The sequence below is a fragment of the Gymnoscopelus braueri genome, assembly GCF_963280865.1.
Source record: "Gymnoscopelus braueri genome assembly, chromosome: 19".
In the NCBI taxonomy this organism is placed as follows: Eukaryota; Metazoa; Chordata; class Actinopteri; order Myctophiformes; family Myctophidae; genus Gymnoscopelus; species Gymnoscopelus braueri.
The window spans coordinates 35,550,254-35,570,977 of NC_137621.1; the positions used below are offsets into that span (position 1 = coordinate 35,550,254).

General features: G+C 44.5%; 1 protein-coding gene across 1 annotated transcript in view; it reads left to right on the forward strand.

Annotated features, from left to right (window-relative positions):
- The first annotated feature begins 10,664 nt into the window (after positions 1-10,664).
- Positions 10,665-20,724, forward strand: part of fgfr3 (fibroblast growth factor receptor 3) — a 73,227-nt gene continuing 63,167 nt past the window's right edge. The window contains 2 exon segments of the mRNA XM_080413764.1: positions 10,665-11,159; positions 17,850-18,078. Of these exon segments, the coding sequence (XP_080269890.1) occupies positions 17,925-18,078 (154 nt within the window). The 5' untranslated portion in view covers positions 10,665-11,159; positions 17,850-17,924.

Consider the following 20,724-nt stretch of genomic DNA (forward strand, 5'->3'; position numbering starts at 1 on the left):
CACACACACACACACACACACACACACACACACACACACAGTTATTTGCAGTACATCCTATTTGTGTGATTGTCCACACTTTCTGGTGTGTTGCTGCTGGCATAGTCTCTCAAGCCAGACTGTTGCCTCCCACAACTTTCAAATGCTTCCGTCATACAGTCTGTGCAAAGGTCACGTAAATTTGTCCTACTGTAAATCAAATTAGTAGTAGTCAAAGCAGATATAGCTTGCTGCTTATCAGAAATGGGAATTTCATACTATGTTTTAGAGATCTTTTCAATTATACCTTTTCGTGAACAGAAATGGCGAACTGCCTTCTTGTAGCTTCCTTTCTTGGCTTTCGGAAGGTGTTGTTCCAGACTCTATATAGCATTCGGGGATTTGTGGAATAGATATACGAAACTACTGCTGGCACAACAGTGATCTGCTATTTCCTGCTCACACAACACATGTCGTATGACAGTGTATGAATACATTCTACAGACATTATTGTTATATTAAGCTAGAAAGGTGAAGAAGCGTCAGGCTGGACTTCATGTCATGTCTTCTTCAAGTCAAAAGACACTGGGAGCCACATCTACGCTGGCAGATTCACAGAGATATTTATGAACGCACCCATAGCGATTGCGGTCAACTATGACGTGTATGCACACTGCCGACATACAGACAGAGAGCGACAGAGGCGGCCTGGGCCGTAGCGTGGCGGTCCAGGCACCCCTAGGCTGCAATGCCAGCCTGACAGCGTGTCGCGGGTTCGACTTCCGTTCCCGACAGACTATGCTGCGTGTCACCCCCATCTCTCTCCCCATTTCCTGTCAGCCTACTTTCCCTATCCCTCTCTAAATAAAGGCATAACAAGCCCAAACAAAAGAAAAAAAAAGAGAGTGACAGAGACACTGCAACACGTATGTCACGTGCTTGCACAAGCTCTGCAATACAGACAAACAGAGACAGAGACTGCAGCACATACTACTCGTGCGCATCATGAAACGTACACTCCTTCAGTTAAAGCCCAGGTAACATGACAACATGACAACGTAATCCACACACTTGTAACGTACGTTCATGCATGCACGCTCACCAGACACAGAGAGACAGATAGGCCGGAGTTTGAAGCTACTGCTGGGGGGGTTACATCAACATAAGGGACAGAAACAGACAAGCTCGTGAAGAAGGCAAGCTCTGTTGTTAGTGCCAAACAGGATGGTGTAGAGATGATGGCGGAGGTGAGTATAAGGAAGAAGCTGGTGGCTATCCTGGCCAACTGCTCCCAGGTCCCACCCCCTCCAGATGGAAATAGTGTGGCGGCTGAGTACCGGCTTTGTACGCAGATTCACCCTCCCACTACGTACAGACCGACTCGGTCAGCCCTTCGTGACCATAGCCATGAAGCTGCACAATGATGCCAACGGTTGCTCCACTACCAGGCGTTCTGCCCGGTCCACAGAGTAATAACTATTGGGACTCTTGCACATGTTATGACTTTTGTCACTTTTCAATATGAAGTTTCGGCATTCCTCGTCTTTAATCATCTTTACCCGACTCTTCTCTACCCACTTTCTGTTTTGTTTCAACTGTACAGGGCCCAACTTCTTTAGTTCCCCCTGCTCCCGGAGGTGATCATCTTCAAGCGACGCCCCCTCCGCAATGTCCTCCGTGTTCTATCTAAAAACACTGATAAGAAATGTAATAACAAATAGCCAAACTAGCTATGTGAGAAACAAACAGGCTACCTGAACCCCGAAACAAAACAAAGACAATCGTACTCTACAAAACCCCACTGCAAATCTGCAATGTGCTATATTATTTATGAGTGCAATGGATTATAATATATAAAAACAAAAGACAGCATGTTATAAGGGTCCATTTGGTCAAATCTGTACACTCTTAGCGCAAACACCCATTTAATTACACACAGAAGACATCCTCACTGAAAAGATCCAAAATACATATACAGTAATAAAACAATAACCGTAATTCGTGACTCACGAGTCACGACACGTCCATCCATCGATGAATCTGTCGCTGCTTCACTATTGAGGATTCTCTGACCAATTAGCAGTCAGCAAAGTTACACATCACCATTTGGTGTCGCCTCAGCCTGCTTAGAACTTACTTCTCTTAGAAAGTACCTCCAAGTACCTGGTACCTGGTAATGGAAACCAGGTCTCTCGGGTAGAGACACAGCAGCATGCTGAGGCAGGACTCTTTTTTTGGCCTTATCTTACCTTATATTTTTTATCTTCTTTTTATCTGGCGTGCTATTTTTTCTTATCTGCTGTGTTTTTATGATCTGTTTATGTGTTTTATGACGTAATTGCCAGGGAAACAGAATATCTGTCATGGGATCAATAAAGGTCTATCTATCTGCAACTGCATGCATCATACAACAACATGCTTTTGGGTTGATGCAATGCGACACACCATACTTGCCAAGGTTTGCCTCTCTCACCAAGTACTTTGGCAAAGAAGGAGGGTAGAGTCGATGCTATAGATACTATGAAGTGGAAACGCAACATTACACAAACCTAGGTAGGCCACTCAGCCTGGCGGAGATCTGCGCTGTGTGGAGACCCTCTTTCTAGCTTAGGTATGCACAGGTTCTCTTCCCTCCGTGTGTGTGTCACACACAGGAGTGCATTCAACACAATGCAAGTGATGGGGAGGGGTGTGTGTGTGTGTGTGTGTGTGTGTGTGTGTGTGTGTGTGTGTGTGTGTGTGTGTGTGTGTGTGTGTGTGTGTGTGTGTGTGTGTGTGTGTGTGTGTGTGTGTGTGTGTGTGTGTGTGTGTGTGTGTGTGTGTGTGTGTGTGTGTGTGTGTGTGTGTGTGTGTGTGTGTGCCTGACTGTGTGTCATTACCATTAGCAGGGGCTGTGTGATAGTCAGTCTGACAGATAGAGTGTTCAGATAGGTAGACGTCTATCTGCCTCTTTTACCAGATCTGCCCTTTGTGTGTGCACTTCATCATTGTTTGTCCTCTCATTCGTGACAACAACACAAGTACAGGAATAATGTTCTGCCGTTTCTATCGAGCTCATTATTTCTATTGTAACTTGATTCTTCTACAGGTGGATTTGTGGTGTCAATGGTCTGGTGATGTTATGGTTGTGTAGGTGGTGCCGTTGGATTTGTGAAATATTGAATTATAACAGAGCATGTTTCTTTCAAAAATCCAGACCATCAAAGGGGACATTAGGTGGAAACTAGTCTCGCATAGCCAGACTATCGGAGCTCTCCGCCTATAGGCAGAGATCTCTGAGCGATCTCGGCTATTCGAGACTAGGTGGAAGCAAGTCATAAAACAGAAAGCACACTGGTAATAGACAACACATAGAATATGTTTTGAGTAAACTCAGTAAAGGAAAGATGCATCATCAAATTTAAGAATGCAAAGTGCACAAAATGAGCAGGAAACAGGGGACATGGCATGGAGGGCGGGGCCTGTCTGGGTGCAGTCTGTTTTATTTGTACACTGTTTTGGCCTCATGCCTGGCTGCCATGATGCCTGCTGCTCAGTGTGTATATATGTACAATGATATGTATAGTCTACTGTCTGCTGTATGTCTCTGTTACACAGAGTGTGAGGTCCTGTATGCTGTGTGCTCGTGTGTACTTACAGTGCAACATTAGTCATTAATAATGTGTCACTGTAGCAGTACACAGATCATTTAAATATGGCAGTGTACAAGTGGATAAATAAACACTGAGGATTTTACTGGGTATCATTAAAGCACATTCCTCTGCATTCATTGTAACATTGTTGCCGGTACAAATGGAACAACAGCCACACAAAGATTACCGAACCGCTCACCAGAAGTATTTCAGATATTCAAACTGTTTTGCCCATAACTCCTCAACAACTCTCTAGTTATGATTTGTTGCAGTTGCATGGCACATTCACTTGTCTGGGCCCTGAGAGAGAGAGAGAGAGAGAGAGAGAGAGACGCATGCACGCACATGACACACACACACACACACATACACATACACATACACACACACACAGAGAGAGGGAGGGAGAGAAACATTTGCTCTTCTTATCCAAGCAAAGATCAGTGTCTCCACCTTCATTCAATAAAACTTTTTTCCCTTCTTCGCTGTCTGGCTGGCAGGGGCAACTGGCCAACTCTCGCCTTCTCTCTCTCTCTCTCTCTCTCTCTCTCTCTCTCTCTCTCTCTCTCTCTCTCTCTCTCTCTCTCTCTCTCTCTCTCCACAGCTGATACTGAGCAGTCTGAGCATCACATTGTTTTTTTTTCTTACCCCCTCCCCTCTCCTCTTCTCCCTGCTTCATGCCAGGCACTCACTGCTGCCTGTTTAACAAAGATATCACTTGACGTTGGGTTCCAGCGATTAGATAGCACTGTTTTGTTTGATCAAACAGGAGTGTTTCAGCCTCGTCAGAATGAAAGGAGACGCAGGAAGAGGGCTCAGTAAAAAGAAAATACTTTTTTCTCTCCTCTCCTCTTCTCTTCTCGTGCTCTCCTACAAATCTTTCATTCTAGCCTCTGTCTATCCCAAAAACCCTGTGCTGCATCTCAAAAAGGCAGACACGAGGTTCGCTGTTCAGAGCGTTCTCCCGTTTGATTGAGTCAGACTTTTACTTTGAATATCAATGGCTTGTGTGTGTGTGTGTGGGTGTGGGTGTGTGGGTGGGTGTGTGCGTGCGTGGCGTGCGTGTGTGTATGGGTGGCGTCTATGCTGTAGATCATTCTGTAAAACACTAGATTTTCTTGTCCTAGGTTTTCTTTGAGAGAAGGCAGAGAGAAGACAGAGAGAAAACTTTTCCTCTTTGAAGGTTTTTTTGGGTGGCGGGGGGGGTGAGCATGGGTGCAAACACAGCTGAGGGCTTGTGTTGTTTATTCTGTTGACTCTCCGTGTTACACCTCCACACATAATGAGAGCCGGCAGCGGGGGAGCCCACCGTACGGAGAGACACAGAGGGCCGAGGTGATCGGTGCCAAGGCCTCTGTACATGGAACAACCAGCCACTGTGTGCTGGGACAACGCAGGGAAGATTTAGACACTTCTGCACAGACGTGGGGCACTTGCAGCTGCAAATCATCCTCAGCGTTTGTTTTAATCTACAGGGAGTACCAAAGAGGTGGGGTTTACTGCATCAGGACAATGGAGATAGTGTAAAGTGAAGTTGACGTGCACTGCAAACCGACTTTGACATACTGTGATTGTGCACACTTTCTGTCACACACTGTGTTGTCCTGTGTGGGAAACCCCACCCAGCTGGCAACCCAACCAGACTACATCAAACCACACAGCATCAAACAACACAATGCATTTAAAAGTACAGGTTTTCGGAACCAAAAGAAATTATATAATGGCTTATAAAATTATATAATGGCTAAAATTGGAACACCAGGGTTAAAGTATCTGTTTCAACATCAAGTGCTGCATGTGCACAGTTCACCCAAAGGAACAGAACTCTTCTTGACTCAGAAGAAGTCAAACTCTGTCATTATAGTGTTTTCCCCATTGATGAGCTTTGTCCCTGCATCTGTGTAGCTAATTAAAGGGTAAATTCCAATCGTACCCTGTTCATTTTCTCCTTCATGTGTTCTCCTGTAGGGCTGCCTGCAACTATCAAATTTTTTTCATACCGATTATTCTATTGATTACTTTTTCAATTAATCATATTGTGTAACATAAACATAGCGAAAATAGCCAATCTACAAGCTCACAACCAATCCCCTTTTATTATTTTATTCAAATCGATTATTTATTTTAATCAATTAAATAGATCATTTCAATTAACTGTTGCACCCATATTCTCCTGTTTGCACTGCATTTTCTAGAGACCAGAATCTAATCACAGTGATACCACTGTCATTTCTCATTTCAATACCAAGGTTAACACAAACCCAGAACAGCACATTACATATCCTCCCCACAAAAACCTACATGCCAGAACTGCAGGAAGCGACAAGTGCCTTGAGAGAAACAAATAACAGTGCATGACTTTGAGTTGTAAATTCAGTCGTATGCCTCAAATCTGCTTCTGTGTCTAATTAAGTGCAATCGAGAATCAATACCAGGGACAGAAATCCACTCACAGGGATGTGCACTTATTCTGTGAATCTCTCTTTCTGTCAGAATGATCCAATTGCTCATGGCCGAATTACTCTCTCCCAGCCCTCTGAAGTATTTCTGTGTGTGTGTGTGTGTGTGTGTGTGTGTGTGTGTGTGTGTGTGTGTGTGTGTGTGTGTGTGTGTGTGTGTGTGTGTGTGTGTGTGTGTGTGTGTGTGTGTGTGTGTGTGTGTGTGTGTGTGTGTGTGTGTGTGTGTGTGTGTGTGTGTGTGTGTGTGTGTGTGTGTGTGTGTGTGCTCGCGCACTTCCAGGAGCCCAGAGTCAAGCTGTCACACCATTTTCTCCTTCGCCAAGTCTCTCCTCCTCTCCCTCACACTTATTTCTGTAAGCTCTCTCTCTGTCTCTCCATATGAGGAAAATGTCAAGCTGCTCCTGAGAAAATGTCTTGAAACTTGGTGGTCTCAGAGAGTGGGGTAATAGAACTGTATTGTGACAGACAGAGGGGACCCACGTATGCTTCTGCCCCCCCCCCCCCTATCTTTCTCTTTCTGTCTGTATGGTGTGCATGAGAATCTTCTATTGCCATGGCCATTACACACTGCAGAGATGAGGGACAACACAAACAGCATAGTTAGAACTCCCCCGCAGAGCTTTACCATGTTGGCTGCGCGTCACGTGACGGTTCAAACCTTCGCTGGATTTGATCTGGTTTGTTTAAGGTGTGGGCCGCCTTATTCTCAGCAGGAGGTTACATGGGAATCAGTCTCACATACTATCGCAGGATGCATCTCTGTGTGTGTGTGTGTGTGTGTGTGTGTGTGTGTGTGTGTGTGTGTGTGTGTGTGTGTGTGTGTGTCTGTGTGTCTGTGTGTGTGTGTGTGTGTGTGTGTACGTACCTCTATGTCTACCCTTGTGCATATACAAGGGCAAACATTCATGTGTTTGCATATGCAGTAGGTGTGTTTCGCTGTATCAATGCGTCTCTTTCTGTGTGTGTGTGTGTGTGTGCCAGCAGTGCAGCGTAACGAGGGAGGGACCCGGTATCTGGGTCAGCCGTAAGAGCAGAGAATCACTTTGTCTGGTCCGCTGTACAGAGTGGCCCTGGCGATCAGCTTACCTCCTTTGTGCGGCATCTTTGTCTACCCAGAGTGATTCACGTTAATGATTAGTCCAGTGGCTTTTGTGCACCTTTTGCATGAAACAAAAGCAGCTACCAATCAATCTCCTTTTCACCGTCTGTATAGCAGTGGACTGCACAGCCAGGCCCAAGACAACGCATTTGATCCTATTGGCTTCTTTGAAGTTATGCTATAAAAAAAAGGAAGAAGAATATACACCATGATAACGTTCCCCATATAAAACCAGGATTTATACTTAATTGCAGGACGGTATTGCGCGCCAAAAGTAGTTCAAGCTCACAACGCTTCACATCCGGGACATTTCATGAGCTTGTAGATAGGCTTGTAGATACAGTAGGCGCAAATTGGGAGTAAGAATAGAAGGATTTTTCATCCAAGTTTGTTCAATTTGCCGGCCGCTCTACTCCCAACTAGATATTTGTTGAGATTGTGGTTACTTAATAATCAGACTGATGTGTTCCTTAACCCCTCCTTCTTGTTGTTTAATTTTTAACTGTGCTTTAAATGAAAAGGCCTCACCTTTCATCTGTACCCTGGGGGGCTGTGGGGGACACAGGAATGCAAGTGATGGGGAGGGGTGTGTGTGTGTGTGTGTGTGTGTGTGTGTGTGTGTGTGTGTGTGTGTGTGTGTGTGTGTGTGTGTGTGTGTGTGTGTGTGTGTGTGTGTGTGTGTGTGTGTGTGTGTGTGTGTGTGTGTGTGTGTGTGTGTGTGTGTGTGTGTGTGTGTGTGTGTGTGTGTGTGATTATCTCTTTTCTATTGTATTGTCTTTCAGCATGTTTGCATCTGTGTGTCCTTATCCATGTTGTAGCCTAACTCTTTTCTGTGTGACTTTGCATTTGTGTGTGATTCTACGGGCCTCTGTATTGTGTGTGTGTGTGTGTGTGTGTTTTCCGACCAACGTCATCAACAGTTGTGGAGTGCTGAGGGCTGAGACATGGGTGCGGAGGAGGGGACGGTGTGAGTGAGAGGTCATTTGGTCAGTTTGCCAATCAGTGTTCTAAACTGTCCCCTCTGACTGTTCTCACCATCTGTATGACCCCATCTCACCGACCCGCTGGCTTTTATTCCCGAGCAGTGTGGCTCGCTCCCACCGCCGCCCACGACCCAATCGGCAACCTTTCTCACAAGAACACTGTCGCTGCAGTGTGGGGGTCAGTGGTCGGTGAGCCCGGAGCTTCATCATCTGTCTGCCCTCGTCTTGACTTGTTTTAATTAGAAGGAGTTTGTTGTTCTTTCATTTGGCTTTCTTTTAAAGGGCTTTGTGGTGTAAGTGTTTGGAGTTTTGGAGCTCTTTTTGTTTACAGATAGAACATTAGTCATGCAGTGTTTGGCTCTCCATCTTCTCGGGTTTCCACAATCTCTCTCTGTTCTTTTTCCTTATTTTCTTGTCTCTGTTGGTCTCTCTCTTTGTCTCAGTCTACATGGGTATTTGTGTCTATTTATCTACCTCCCTCTCAGCCTACCTACTATCTAACTCACTCTACCTACCAGTCTATCTCTCAACCTACTGTATACCCACCCCTACCTACAGTACCTAAATGTAACCACTCACCACATTCACATCATTTGACTTTCCCCCTCTTTGTCATAATTTATGATGCGTTGAGAGATGTTGTCACAAATCAGAGCTTTACAGCACACCTCTCCTTGACAAACACAGATGGATTCAGCCATCATTTCCAGCACCACAACCAGCCAGCCCAATCACAGCATACAGGGACATTTTGCTTTATGGCATCATAAAGTTGGCCCCTCTCAAAACACACCGTTTTAAGAGATGACACTAATTGGCGTGTTGTTTGAAGCAGCTCAGGGTGCTATCACCTCCAGCTTGACGGCAGCTAATTAGCCCAAAGGCTACAGTATATGGTGGGCTAAATGGTGTGGTTAAGGGTAATTTACTGACTGTTGAATACACTGTGGCACACTTCATAAATTGCCGGTCAAATGGTGATGTTGGTAAGGCTGGTTACTGATTGACAGTATTGGTATATGGAATATTGTAGGCTACAGGAATGTATTGGATAAATATATGTGGAATATGTTTTGCGAAAAGGTTTGTTTTGTTGTGAACTGTTTCAACATGTTTATTTATTTATTTATTTTGTCATCCTTTTATTTGTTGAACTGAACAGAACATCATCTTACATTCAAATGGAATGCACCTGCATCTGTGGGACATCTTTCATTGTATGGTAGAAATGTGTCTGATAGGCTAGCTGTGTATGTAGACAGTGATGGATGAAATAAAAAGAGGGGACAGCAGTAGGCCTACAATATGCTGTCATTAATACACCCAACTGCACTTGTTTTATTTAGCTACTCAGACAGCTTCCATAAAAAGTCTATGTATTTTGAAGCCTAACATTTAGGAACTCGACCATTCTTGTGGACCCTTCAGTTCATAGTTTTCATCTATATACCAGACGGTTACGAAACTATAATGGTAGGCTACATAAGCCAAGTGGTATAAGCAATACTTTGCTTTGCTGAGTACTGAAATAGCATCCCAAAACTGGTGTAGCTAAAAACAGTAATACTTCTTTATTTCGTGTATTTCTTTTTAATGCGCCATAATTCAACACCCTCTCGACGCCAAATGTAATGTAAATTACTTTGGAAGACGCAGCAGTAATGAGTTGGATTGATTGGATTTGTGTGACGGCGCGGTGCTGGTGGGAGGCGCCTGTTGAATTTCAGCCACTTGCAGCCCTGTGCGGGGTAGCAGTGGTTTAAAGTTACTAAGTACATTTACTCAAGTAATGTACTTAAGTAGAATTTTTAGGTAGTTTTTACTTTACGGGAGTATTTCAAATTTTCAGTATTTCAAATATTGTGCTTTTTACTTCTCTACAATTTATTTGAAAACTTTAGTTACTAGTTACTTAGATTATGTAGATTTGGATTATTATTATAAAACATACAGTAACCACTTCAGCCATATACATTTCGGCCATTTGAAAATAGCCGATCTACAAGCTCACCAAGGCATTGTGAGCTTGCAGATCTGCTATTTTCAAAAGATTTTTTATAGGCCATTTGAAAACTTGTGAAATGGGACATTCTGCATAATGAGTACTTTCAACTTTTGTTACTTTAAGTACATTTTGATACCAATACTTTTGTACTTTTACTCAAGTCATTTTTTAATTCCGGACTTTTACGTTTAACAGAGTATATCTACAGTATTGATACTTTTACTTAAGTAAAACATTGGAGTACTTTTTCCACCACTGCGGGGTAGGCAGGCGGCGCGGGGAAATCTGATCTCCCTTTGCTGCTTTTTTTTTTTTTACCCGACTGCCCCGTAGCTGCACATTGTCAGAGGAGCAAAGCCCGGAGAGGACGCACCAGTCAGACGCATCGTCAGTGCGCACCAATCAACCAACCAGCCAGTTAGGGAGTGTGTATGTGTGTGTGTTTGTGTGTGTGTTCGTGTGCGTGGGGGACTTAACGTGTACTTCACATGCAGCCAACCATCGCAAGCCAACAGTACGAGGCTGCTGCTCTCTGTGCCGAGACAACAAACACAGTCACACACACAGCAAGGAGAGGAGCGGAGCTGCCTGGCGCGTTTGAAAAGGCTCTCTCTCTCTCTCTCTCACCCGAAAAAGAAAAGAACAGAAACCCGAACCCCGGACAATTATTGGTGGATAGAATTAAATAATTTGGAGTCAATCTGGCAGTTGGACGTTTTTACTCCAGTGATCGGAGCTCAGTTAGGACTGTATTTTGGGTGAAGAAGTTGTTGTCTCGGAGCAGCGCGGTGTCTCTACTCTCTACCCCGAGGACTCTTCACTATAGTGGCAACTTGCAGGGATTTGGTGCTGAACTACCCCTGAACACTTGTTGTGGACGGATTTAACGTTAGTTTTGTTTTTTCCCAAGTTCACTGGAGAGTAAAAACATTTGTTTCTTCTGAATGCGTGGCGATCATCTAAAAATCCCCATATTTTGGTGTTTACAACGGGATACATTTGGTAAGAACATTTTCACTTTTCATAGCCATGATTGTTATTATGGGGCTATAATTATATCATATTAAATAAGAAACTAAATCCACCCATGCACTGTGCGCCGCTGTCCGTAACATACATTCACTTCCTCGTAGAAGTAAGAAGTAAGTTGGACAGGTTCGACAGACAGTAGTTTTGGGTGGCAGATCAGTCTGGCTGTCAGCAGATCTACAAGCTCACAACGCCTGGCGTTGCGAGTTTGTAGATACTGCTGTCAGCGCTAAGTAACCTTTAGTAGCTCATAGAATGAACGAGTAGACAGACACGTCTCCTGTTCAGCGCGGCGATCCGTCCGTAACACTGGACACACTGGGCAGGTGTTGCAGAGAAGAGACCCCGTCTGTCATCGGTGTGTGTGTGTGTGTGTGTGTGTGTGTGTGTGTGTGTGTGTGTTTGCATGCGCGCAGTCGGTGCGTCCCGACCGCTGGGCTGCAATGCAACCGGTGCGAGTTTGTTGTGTTTTTTATTGGCGACTCTGACTCGATTAAATACATCTATGATAGATCGATGATAGATTGATCCAAGGCTAGGTTTATCACTCAATATAGCCTACCTACACCAAATGACGTCTCGACTCATAGATGAATACGTGTATATTGCTACCCAATGTAATGTTCGATTTGTGCAAATTAAGCGATCAAAGCCAACATCGAAGTTTATGATTTCCTTCTCAAGTAGAATATTAATTATGAAATGGACTTAATTGTACCAAGTGTACAATTAAACCGTAACATAGGCTGCTAGACACTTTTCTGCAACAGTGACGTCTTTCCTATTCTAGCCATGGATCAAGACTATCATATAGATGTATTTGATCGAGTCTGACTTTTACTTTAGTATCTACGATATAAAAATGTCAAAATCGATAAAAAATACATCTAGGATAGTCTTGATCCAAGGCCTATTCTGGATCTGGAGCCGATTTATGGATTGCGTTCTATTTCAAAGAACCACGCGCTCTCTGCCGCTGTCATTTCTCAGTCTTGTATCCAGAAAAAGCAGATTGTTCCCCCTTTCTTTCGTTTGAATGAATTGGATGCGCTCTGAACTGTGCGGTGGTCCTCAGTGGTCCGCCCGCCGCCAGTACAGCACTGGCTTCAAACGAAGCCCCACATTGTTTTATGGCTTTCAGATGATAGTTTTTTGGACACTGTCAGCTCCATTCTGCATGTCAGTCTGGCCGTTGAAAAGTCGAGAAAACTGTGTGATTTAGGCTATTATTAGTACCTACCATAAGAATAAAAGGGGCCCGAAAATGAGATGTGGGAATTTCAGACACGTTAGTGAATACTTCGCATCATTACGAACGAACATAACGAAAATAACCGATTTTCAAGTGAAAACACAAAGCGAGTCTATAATATTTCGGAGTCAGATACAAGTGTGGGACGATAATAGTTGGGTTTCATGCTTCAAAACAGGCTAATTGTATCTATTGAGCCGAGAAATTGGCCTATGCATCCCCGTTGACTGTTTTCAGGCAGTGGCCGCAGGTTTAAAATGATTATTGCCTCCGTTCATTGGACTGCTGTCATGAGACCGTTGAGTCTCCACCAACTCGTTTTCACGCCTTTCCCTTCCATTTCGTTCAATCAAATAATCTCAACTGACTTTCTGAATTAGTTCCAACTTGCAATGGTATCGTTGCACAATGGCATTATAAGTATAACCAAGCCTCAATAAGTCATCGAGCCTACAGCCTATATCATAATGTGCTCCTTGTGTTTCATGACAGAAGGCAGACGCATCAGGTTTGCGTTTATTGGATGTTTATTAGGCTTTTTACTGGGACAGACTGGAGACACAGCAACAAAAAAAAAATCTGCAGTAGAAAGAGTGTAAAAATTAACCTTTAACCAAACCCCAGCATCCTTATTGTGGGGAAGGCTTTCCCAGAAAATAGCAGATCGACAAGCTCACAACATGTTGTGAGCTTGTCGATCTGCTATTTTCAGCTAAATTCTTCCCCACTGTAACAGAAAACGAAATAGACACTAGTACAGAGCCCTGAGGGACTCCTGTCAACCATATGGGGTTTAAGTGGTTAAAGGTCCAGGTAAAATTTTATATTTTGCTGTGAAGGCGACAAGCAAACAAAACAAAAAAAACACCCAATCAAAGTGACAGTGCCGTCGCTGTGTCCTTGCAGTGACAGTCGTACTGTAGGCTAGGTGTCAGTAGGTGAGAGGTAACCTACTCTCTGTCAACGTCAGACTGAAGTGGTATGAAGTGGGTCTCTCTACAGCACGACCACGCCGCTGACCGCTGATCAATATCAGCTTGACTCAAAAGCGAAGCTGTGTGACTGCGTTCAAAGAGTGGTAATGTGATAGAGAGTGGAGAAGAGAGACATGAAAAAAGATGTCCTCCCTATATATGTGGGGAGGGAGAGAAAGGGAACATGAAATGAAATGGGAGATGGGCATGAGAGCGAGAGCGAGACATAAGAAAGGGGGAGAGAGAAAAGGTACGAGAGAGATGATAGACAGAGAGAGGAAAAGCAGACTGAGTGAAGAACAGAAACGTAAGGGATGTCACAGTGACTGGGTGAACATTATGTTGCGGAGTGCTCAAGGAAGAGCACTCTGCCTCATGTCAGAGAGAGAGAGATGCATGTCAACCTCTCTCTCTCTCTCTCTCTGTCGCTCTCTCCCAGTTGAGTTCCCACCGCTGGCCATATAGCCCAGGGCTTGAGCTGTCTGCTGTTTGAGCTTGTGCTCTTATGCCCCCCCAAAAAGTAAATGAAGGCCCCGTCACTGATACAGTAGCTTAATTATTGAAGATTACTGACATTCTCTGTCTGAGGGGTTCAGGGTTCTTTGATGCAAGGTGGGACTAGCATGTGACCGCTTGTGCACTGATCCTCTCTGAGGGAGCAGAATGACAGAAATGTGAACTCCTCTCTTAAAGCGCTTTGTTGCTCCAAGCTATTGCAATATCAAAATAGTTCTGCATGATTAATGGCCATGTTTTATTAACCAGGTTTAGGGAAGAGATGTAGCCTATAGAGAGAGACTTAATTTATACACCATCATATGATGAAATCGGGCTAGAGAGAAGGTGTGCATGTGGATTTAAAATTTTTCATCTGTTAAAATGTTAACTTGAAAATACAGGAGGTGGTTTGAACTTTGGGCTCTGTCTCTGTCTGACCTTCATATTCACACCAGCTGCAGCTTTTAGATCACCAAGTTAGCATCTCCATGTTTCTTTTACCTGGTAGTTACTAGTGAGACTTTTTTTTAAAAAGAATTGTGGTGAAGTTACTCAACTTGATCAACGTGTTTTTATTTTTACTCGATTATTCAGTTATTTTGTGTGTAGATTTTTCACAAAGTAGATGTGTCAGTTTGGAAACAAACGTCCTCATTTGTATGCATGTAGTAGATCATCAAATTAACACGGATTGACCTTATTTTGTGCTGACTTTGTCTAAACTGTACGCCAAAGCAGACACTATAGCTCAGCAGTCAATCAAAAGCATTGATTGTTCTCTCCACCTCCACTTGATGTCAAAGCCTGTTGTAACAACAGTTCAATTCAGACAGGCTGCTTGTCCGGACAGGCATTAGGCCTCCACATCCTGAGTGTTAATTTCACTCTCTGAGAGTGTAAAAACTGACCCATTTTGCACACTCAGAGTTAAATGCACACTCCAAATTTTACTTTAGAGCTGGCACATGGAAGCTCTGATAGCCTTTTGTCAACTCATGAAGTGAAGGGCTCATATATGCACAGTTACTTACTTACTTTTACAGTGACCTTCAGTGTATTAAACTGTGCACACGTTAAAATCCTCAGCGTTCACTTAAATATGGATAAGTTGTTGTTGTATAATGTGACACAAATTGTTGTGTCACATGCCAGGAAGTCCATAAAAGTACTAACACAGCATTATCATTACAGTGCTTCTAAGACAGTGTTACGGCATCCTTACAACACATTACATACAGGATCCCCAGTTCAGGCCAGATCATACAGTGGAATTAGGACATGGTGTGGCTGGAAATAAAGCTAAATTGTTTTGTATTTTTCTCCTAACAATTCCTCTTTGTGTGTGTGTGGGGTGGGGGGGGGGGGGGACAAAAGCTTAGCGTTAGCTCAGCCAACCGTGTGTGGCCACTAAGGGTCACCCTTTTCAGGGTTAAATGAACACTCAGGATATTTTACTGCTAAAAAAGGTGGGACTTAAACAATGGCTACATCTGTGTACCTGCCAGAGAAAACGGGCGTCTCTTGCCCTGTCTCACACCAAACTGGAGAGGGCCTCGCAATCAGCTTACCTCCTCTCCTGGAGAGCGGAGGCCCTTATCGAGCTGTGTAAACAAAGTGGACGTCATGTGTTGTAGGAGGCAGGAGATGGGGCGAGAGAGGAGAAGGGGAGAGCGGGAGGGGAGGGAGGAAGGAGAGAAGAGGGAGATGAGAGAGGGAGAGGGGAGGAGAGGGGTAAAGACAGAAGCGTGGGAGGAAAGGAGGTCTCTGTAGTGAACATAAAAGGATGTGACACAGTATGAAGAGGTGTGTGTGTGTGTGTGTGTGTGTGTGTGTGTGTGTGTGTGTGTGTGTGTGTGTGTGTGTGTGTGTGTGTGTGTGTGTGTGTGTGTGTGTGTGTGTGTGTGTGTGTGTGTGTGTGTGTGTGTGTGTGTGTGTGTGGTGTGTATGTGTGTGTGTGTGTGTGTGAATGCATGACGTTTTTGTGTCTGTGCAATGTGCATTCACTGTGTATGCATTTTAACTTCATGTCTGTGTATATATATACTCTGTGCGAGTGCCCTCCATCATTGCATCCATCTGCGTCTGTCTTTGAAACTCTCTCAAGCCGTGTCTCCAGCCTGTGTTTTGTAGATGTGCGTGTGTTTTCACATCAATCACCGCTATTTTCAACAGTCTTCACCCGTTCCCCGTGTGTATTAATATCTCTATCTGTCAGTGTGTGTATGTATGTATATTTATTTATTTATAGATATGTCTCTGTAGCCGTGGCCCAGTGTGTTTTCTGTATAGGAGTGATAATGTGCAAACAGAGCCTAGCGAAGCCGGGGCCCGGCCTCTGCCTGGCCTCCACTATGTGCTGAGCAAGGAGTGGGTCACAGATCCTCAGAGGAAAGAAAAACAGTACTGCTAAGACTAAAGACAACACAGCCTCTCTCTGGAGTGCATGTGTGTACAATACACCTCTCTGTGCGCAACCAAAGCCCACTCTTAAACTCTGCGTGTCAAAAGTGTGTGTGCTGTGCATAGTGTGGGTGTGTGCCCTTGCGTGTACGTGCATGCATGTTAATGCTATGTGGGTGGGTGTACATCTCTCTTTACGTGTCTGCATATACGTCTGAGAGCCAAGGCTATTCTATAGAAGGACATAGACGCTAAAGTTTAAGCTAACAGCAGTGTGTGTGTGTGTGTGTGTGTGTGTGTGTGTGTGTGTGTGTGTGTGCATGTGGGGGGTTTTGCGGCATGGAGCTCTTTGCTTTTCTGGGCACCTTTCTCTCATAGCTCTGCTCCCCTCCGCGCATTCCAACTTCTCCTGCTTAAGCAAACAGTGAACATGGCACTCCACCATCACACACTGACTTGCTGCCGTCATGTTCCGTGCCGCCTCCTCCCTGAGCCAGCCGGCCGCATTGGGCAACTGATACTGTAGACTTCAGCATTCTTTGCCCTGCAGAAAGATAAGCAAGTGCGTGTCAGTCGGTTGCTAAACCATGCACAAGATCCTCTCAAGCAGAAAAGCCTCCTGTGAAAAGACTGACAGCCTGTTCAGTTATTAAGCCGGGTCTAATGTGTTTTTTGTGCTCTATGTATGATGGGGTCGTAGTGTTTCTTGGAGAGGCATCTACTGTGGACATGCTTGACTCGCTCACGCAGAGAGCAGTTAATTGTTTGATTAATGAAGCTTGCAGAATGGACGTACACTGTGAGATTTCTGAGCTAATTGGGCGCCAGTTATTGCTGTTCCAGTCTGCTATTGCTGCACTAGTACTGTATGATTGCCCCAGTGCAGTTATGATCATGATTACAGGGCTCTGAGAAAGCTTCTGAGAAACCCTATGATGTGGGATTTTCCCCACAATCCCCAAGATCTGTATGGAATGTTCTTATTTGGACCAAATTTAGTCTAGTTCTAGTAGTGTACACATGGACCCAAACGTGGCTTCACTCTCTATAAATCAAGTTCGTGGTCATTTCTTTTTTATCTTTTACCTTCATCAGTAATCTTTTCTCACATCATTTATTTTGGTTTTCAGGACTGACTTCTGGTTTTACTGTTTATTGTGGAAGCAATTGGCACAACTGCCTGTCATGCACGACATGCTCTGCAAATAAGAAGTGACACGTTGATTATTTGGTCTGATTACACGTTGTCTTCCTCTCTGTTATTTCAGCTAAAACGAGCCAGGATCTTAAAACCAACGGTCACGTTTCAAAGCACTCCTATGCCTGATGTGTACTTGGGGGGTGCATCGTGTCGCACACTGGAAATAGCTGATCTATAAGCTCACACCGCTTTGCAGCGGGACGTATTGGGAGCTTGTAGATCTTCTATTTCTGATGCACGTCACCGGCGTGCAACAAGTATAAATCAGGCCGTACTCTTCTGCCATTCAAACTCATGATTCCATTGACCTTCCTCCCTCTGTATGTTATGTTTTCCAGGAGGGCGAGGGGAGTCCTTGGCTTGTTTCTCGCGGTGACGGAGGCCACTGTCGTGTTGAGACAGCATGCACGCACATGATGTCGTCTGAGTCGGAGTCGGGCCTCGCTGCTCTGCGTCTCGCCTTGTCGTCTGGAGGAATGACGGCCCTCTGGTGCTGTGTCTGGCTATCTTTCCTCCTCCTCCCTCTCTCCGCCGCTCCGGCCCGCCTGCCCACCGCTCAGCCCACAGGTAGGCCAAGATGCCATACAGTGTGATGCGTGACAATATGATACTGTACAAGATGAAATCGGGAACACTTGTTACTTGTCTCGTAGAACATTCAGGTTACCCACCATTACTCGCACACACAGGGGGACATGATACAGTACAGTCGATCCAATATGACGTAATAGGATATGGTGCAACACTTTTCTCTTTAAACCACCGGCCACTTATTTGTGCACCAGCCCTCCCTCATTGTTTCGCTGTCGGGGGCTGCAATGGGTCAGGAGGTAGAGTGGGAATTGGAAGGTTATCCGGCTCCCCCTGGTTTAGTGCTGAGTGTCGGCAACACACACAACCCCCTAACGGCTCCTTGATGAGTAGGTTGGTACCTTGTATGGTTGCCTCTGCCATCGGTATGAATGTAATGAACATTGTAAAGCGTTTGGGATAAAGGGACTATATGAAATGCACCATTTACCATTTACTGTTTACTGGAGGGAGGGAAAAACAAACTTACAGGATGTTAAATCGATTGGACATGTCTTTAACAACACCACAGACCAAGACACAACACAGAAGGGACCAGCCTCGTTTTGGTTTGGTGATGCACTCGCTCAGTCAAAAACCACAAGGAAAAGAAAGAGCAAAGTGAAATGATTTTGTCTGAAAAGCAACAAAAGACACCAGGGAATGTTTAACTTGTATTGTTGTTCTCTTCTATTGTTCTCCTTGCTTCATTTCTCATACAAGGAGACGCACTCAAATTCACCACTTCAAATGGCATTTCTTTGTTTATGTATGCAACTGTGTATGTGTGCATGTTTGCCCGTCCATGTGTGTCATGTTTTGCGCGGGCGATTTCATTGGAGTCTTGCTTTTGTTTCGTGCTGAGCTTAGCGCGATTCTCTCCCATCCTTTGTTCCCAAGACAGAGAAATACGCTGTAGATCAATCCAAAGTAAACGTTGGCTGTGTTTCCTTTAATCTCCCCATATTGCGCAAAAAAGACACTAACACAGCACAGTAATCTGTTTCTGAGGCACTGGCCAAGAGGAGGTGCTTATTTTTCCCCTTAATTCTTTCTTCTTTATTATTTTTTTATCCTATGAGCGAGTTTTATTTAAACGAGCCTTTAAACACACTACGCAACACTGCATTAAGAAAGACGAGGAGCCTGGTGCCTTTTGGAGACGACCCAATTGTCTTATGCAAGGAAAGATGTTCCCATGCCCAGTATAGGGTGTGTGCGCGAGCGTGTATGTGTTTGAGAGAGTGAGAGAGCGTGGTCGTGCGTCAGAGCTGTCCGTCTCCTTGATTGCTGAGCTCACACCACACTGACTGCCCCTCTACCTGTGTGTAAACATCACTCATCATCTTAGACTCCAAATCCTCTCCAGCCTTTCCATGATGTAATGTTTCAAGAGACACTCTTTTATAAGCTTTTATTTATCCTGGTAAACTGATTGAGATTGAATGACTTTTTGTTTGTTTGTTTGTTTGTTGTTGCTGTAGTGTACATAGTGTAAATTGTGAAAGCTCATTAAACCTTGGAAGTGTAAAACTACTGGGAGTTCCAGTGTAGGCCATAGTTTTCTAGTGTTGCCCATTTGCCTTTCAGCATTTCAGCTACCAGTGCTGCTTGTACCTATTGTAGGCTACCTTCTGTTAAGAAGCAGCCACATACAGCAAATAACTCTTACGGAGGCCATTGTCTCTGATAACTAATACATGTCACAACTTTACATTATGATGGATCTGCTGATGTTAAAGGGATGATGGTCTGCTGACAACATGGACGCCTCTCAGCGTGAAAGTGTTTTCCCCCCAGATATTGTTCTTGGCAGAGTTAGACAGCACTCCTGAAAATAGGGTTCAGATCACATTACTCTGCGCTGAGACCTAAACCTGAATCCTTATTTATACTTAGTCGTGCGGCAATCTGCAAGCTGCGGCAGTCTAAGCTCACTGCAACGCGTTATGTTGTAGATCAGCTGTTTTCGGCAGGGGACACCGCTGTACGACGGAGGATAAATTGGGTGTAGACGCGCAGACTGCTGTAGAGGTGAAGTAGTAGCTACTATCAGCTAGCGGGTCTCATCTGCCTGTTCAGTGCTGCCGTGTGCTTCACATTGATGTTCTTATTAACCAGAGTGACTTGCAGTGAGTGAGCACAGCAGGTAGGGGTTCACCTTGGAATTACACAGCTACACCACAAACTGTCCTCACGCTAGCGTAAATGTATAGTTTATATTGAGAGATTTTTCCTTGTGGGTGTTTCTCTGTCAGGAACCATTAATGTGTTATGCGAGAGAGAGCATACTACACAGATGTGAATTCTTTTTTTTTTTAACATCACAGGTGTATTGTACTCACATATGTACTATCGTCAAGCAAAGTATCTTTGTGCTTCGAAATGTTTGTGAGCCAAGTATAACTTAGGCTTTAAGTGATTTATAGAAAGTTGACTCGGTTGCAGCGTCCATGCAGCCCCCCACCATGACCCCGGCCCCCCAGCTGAGGTCTCTCTGTATCCACAGATGGAATCACGGTGGGGACAAAATGACTTGTCGTTTTATTAGCAGATGGCATAGTTTTCCCCTCAGCCCTCCACAGAGCGGTGGCACTGTGCTGTGAACTTGTCACCCAACGAACCCAGGACTTGGACACAGTG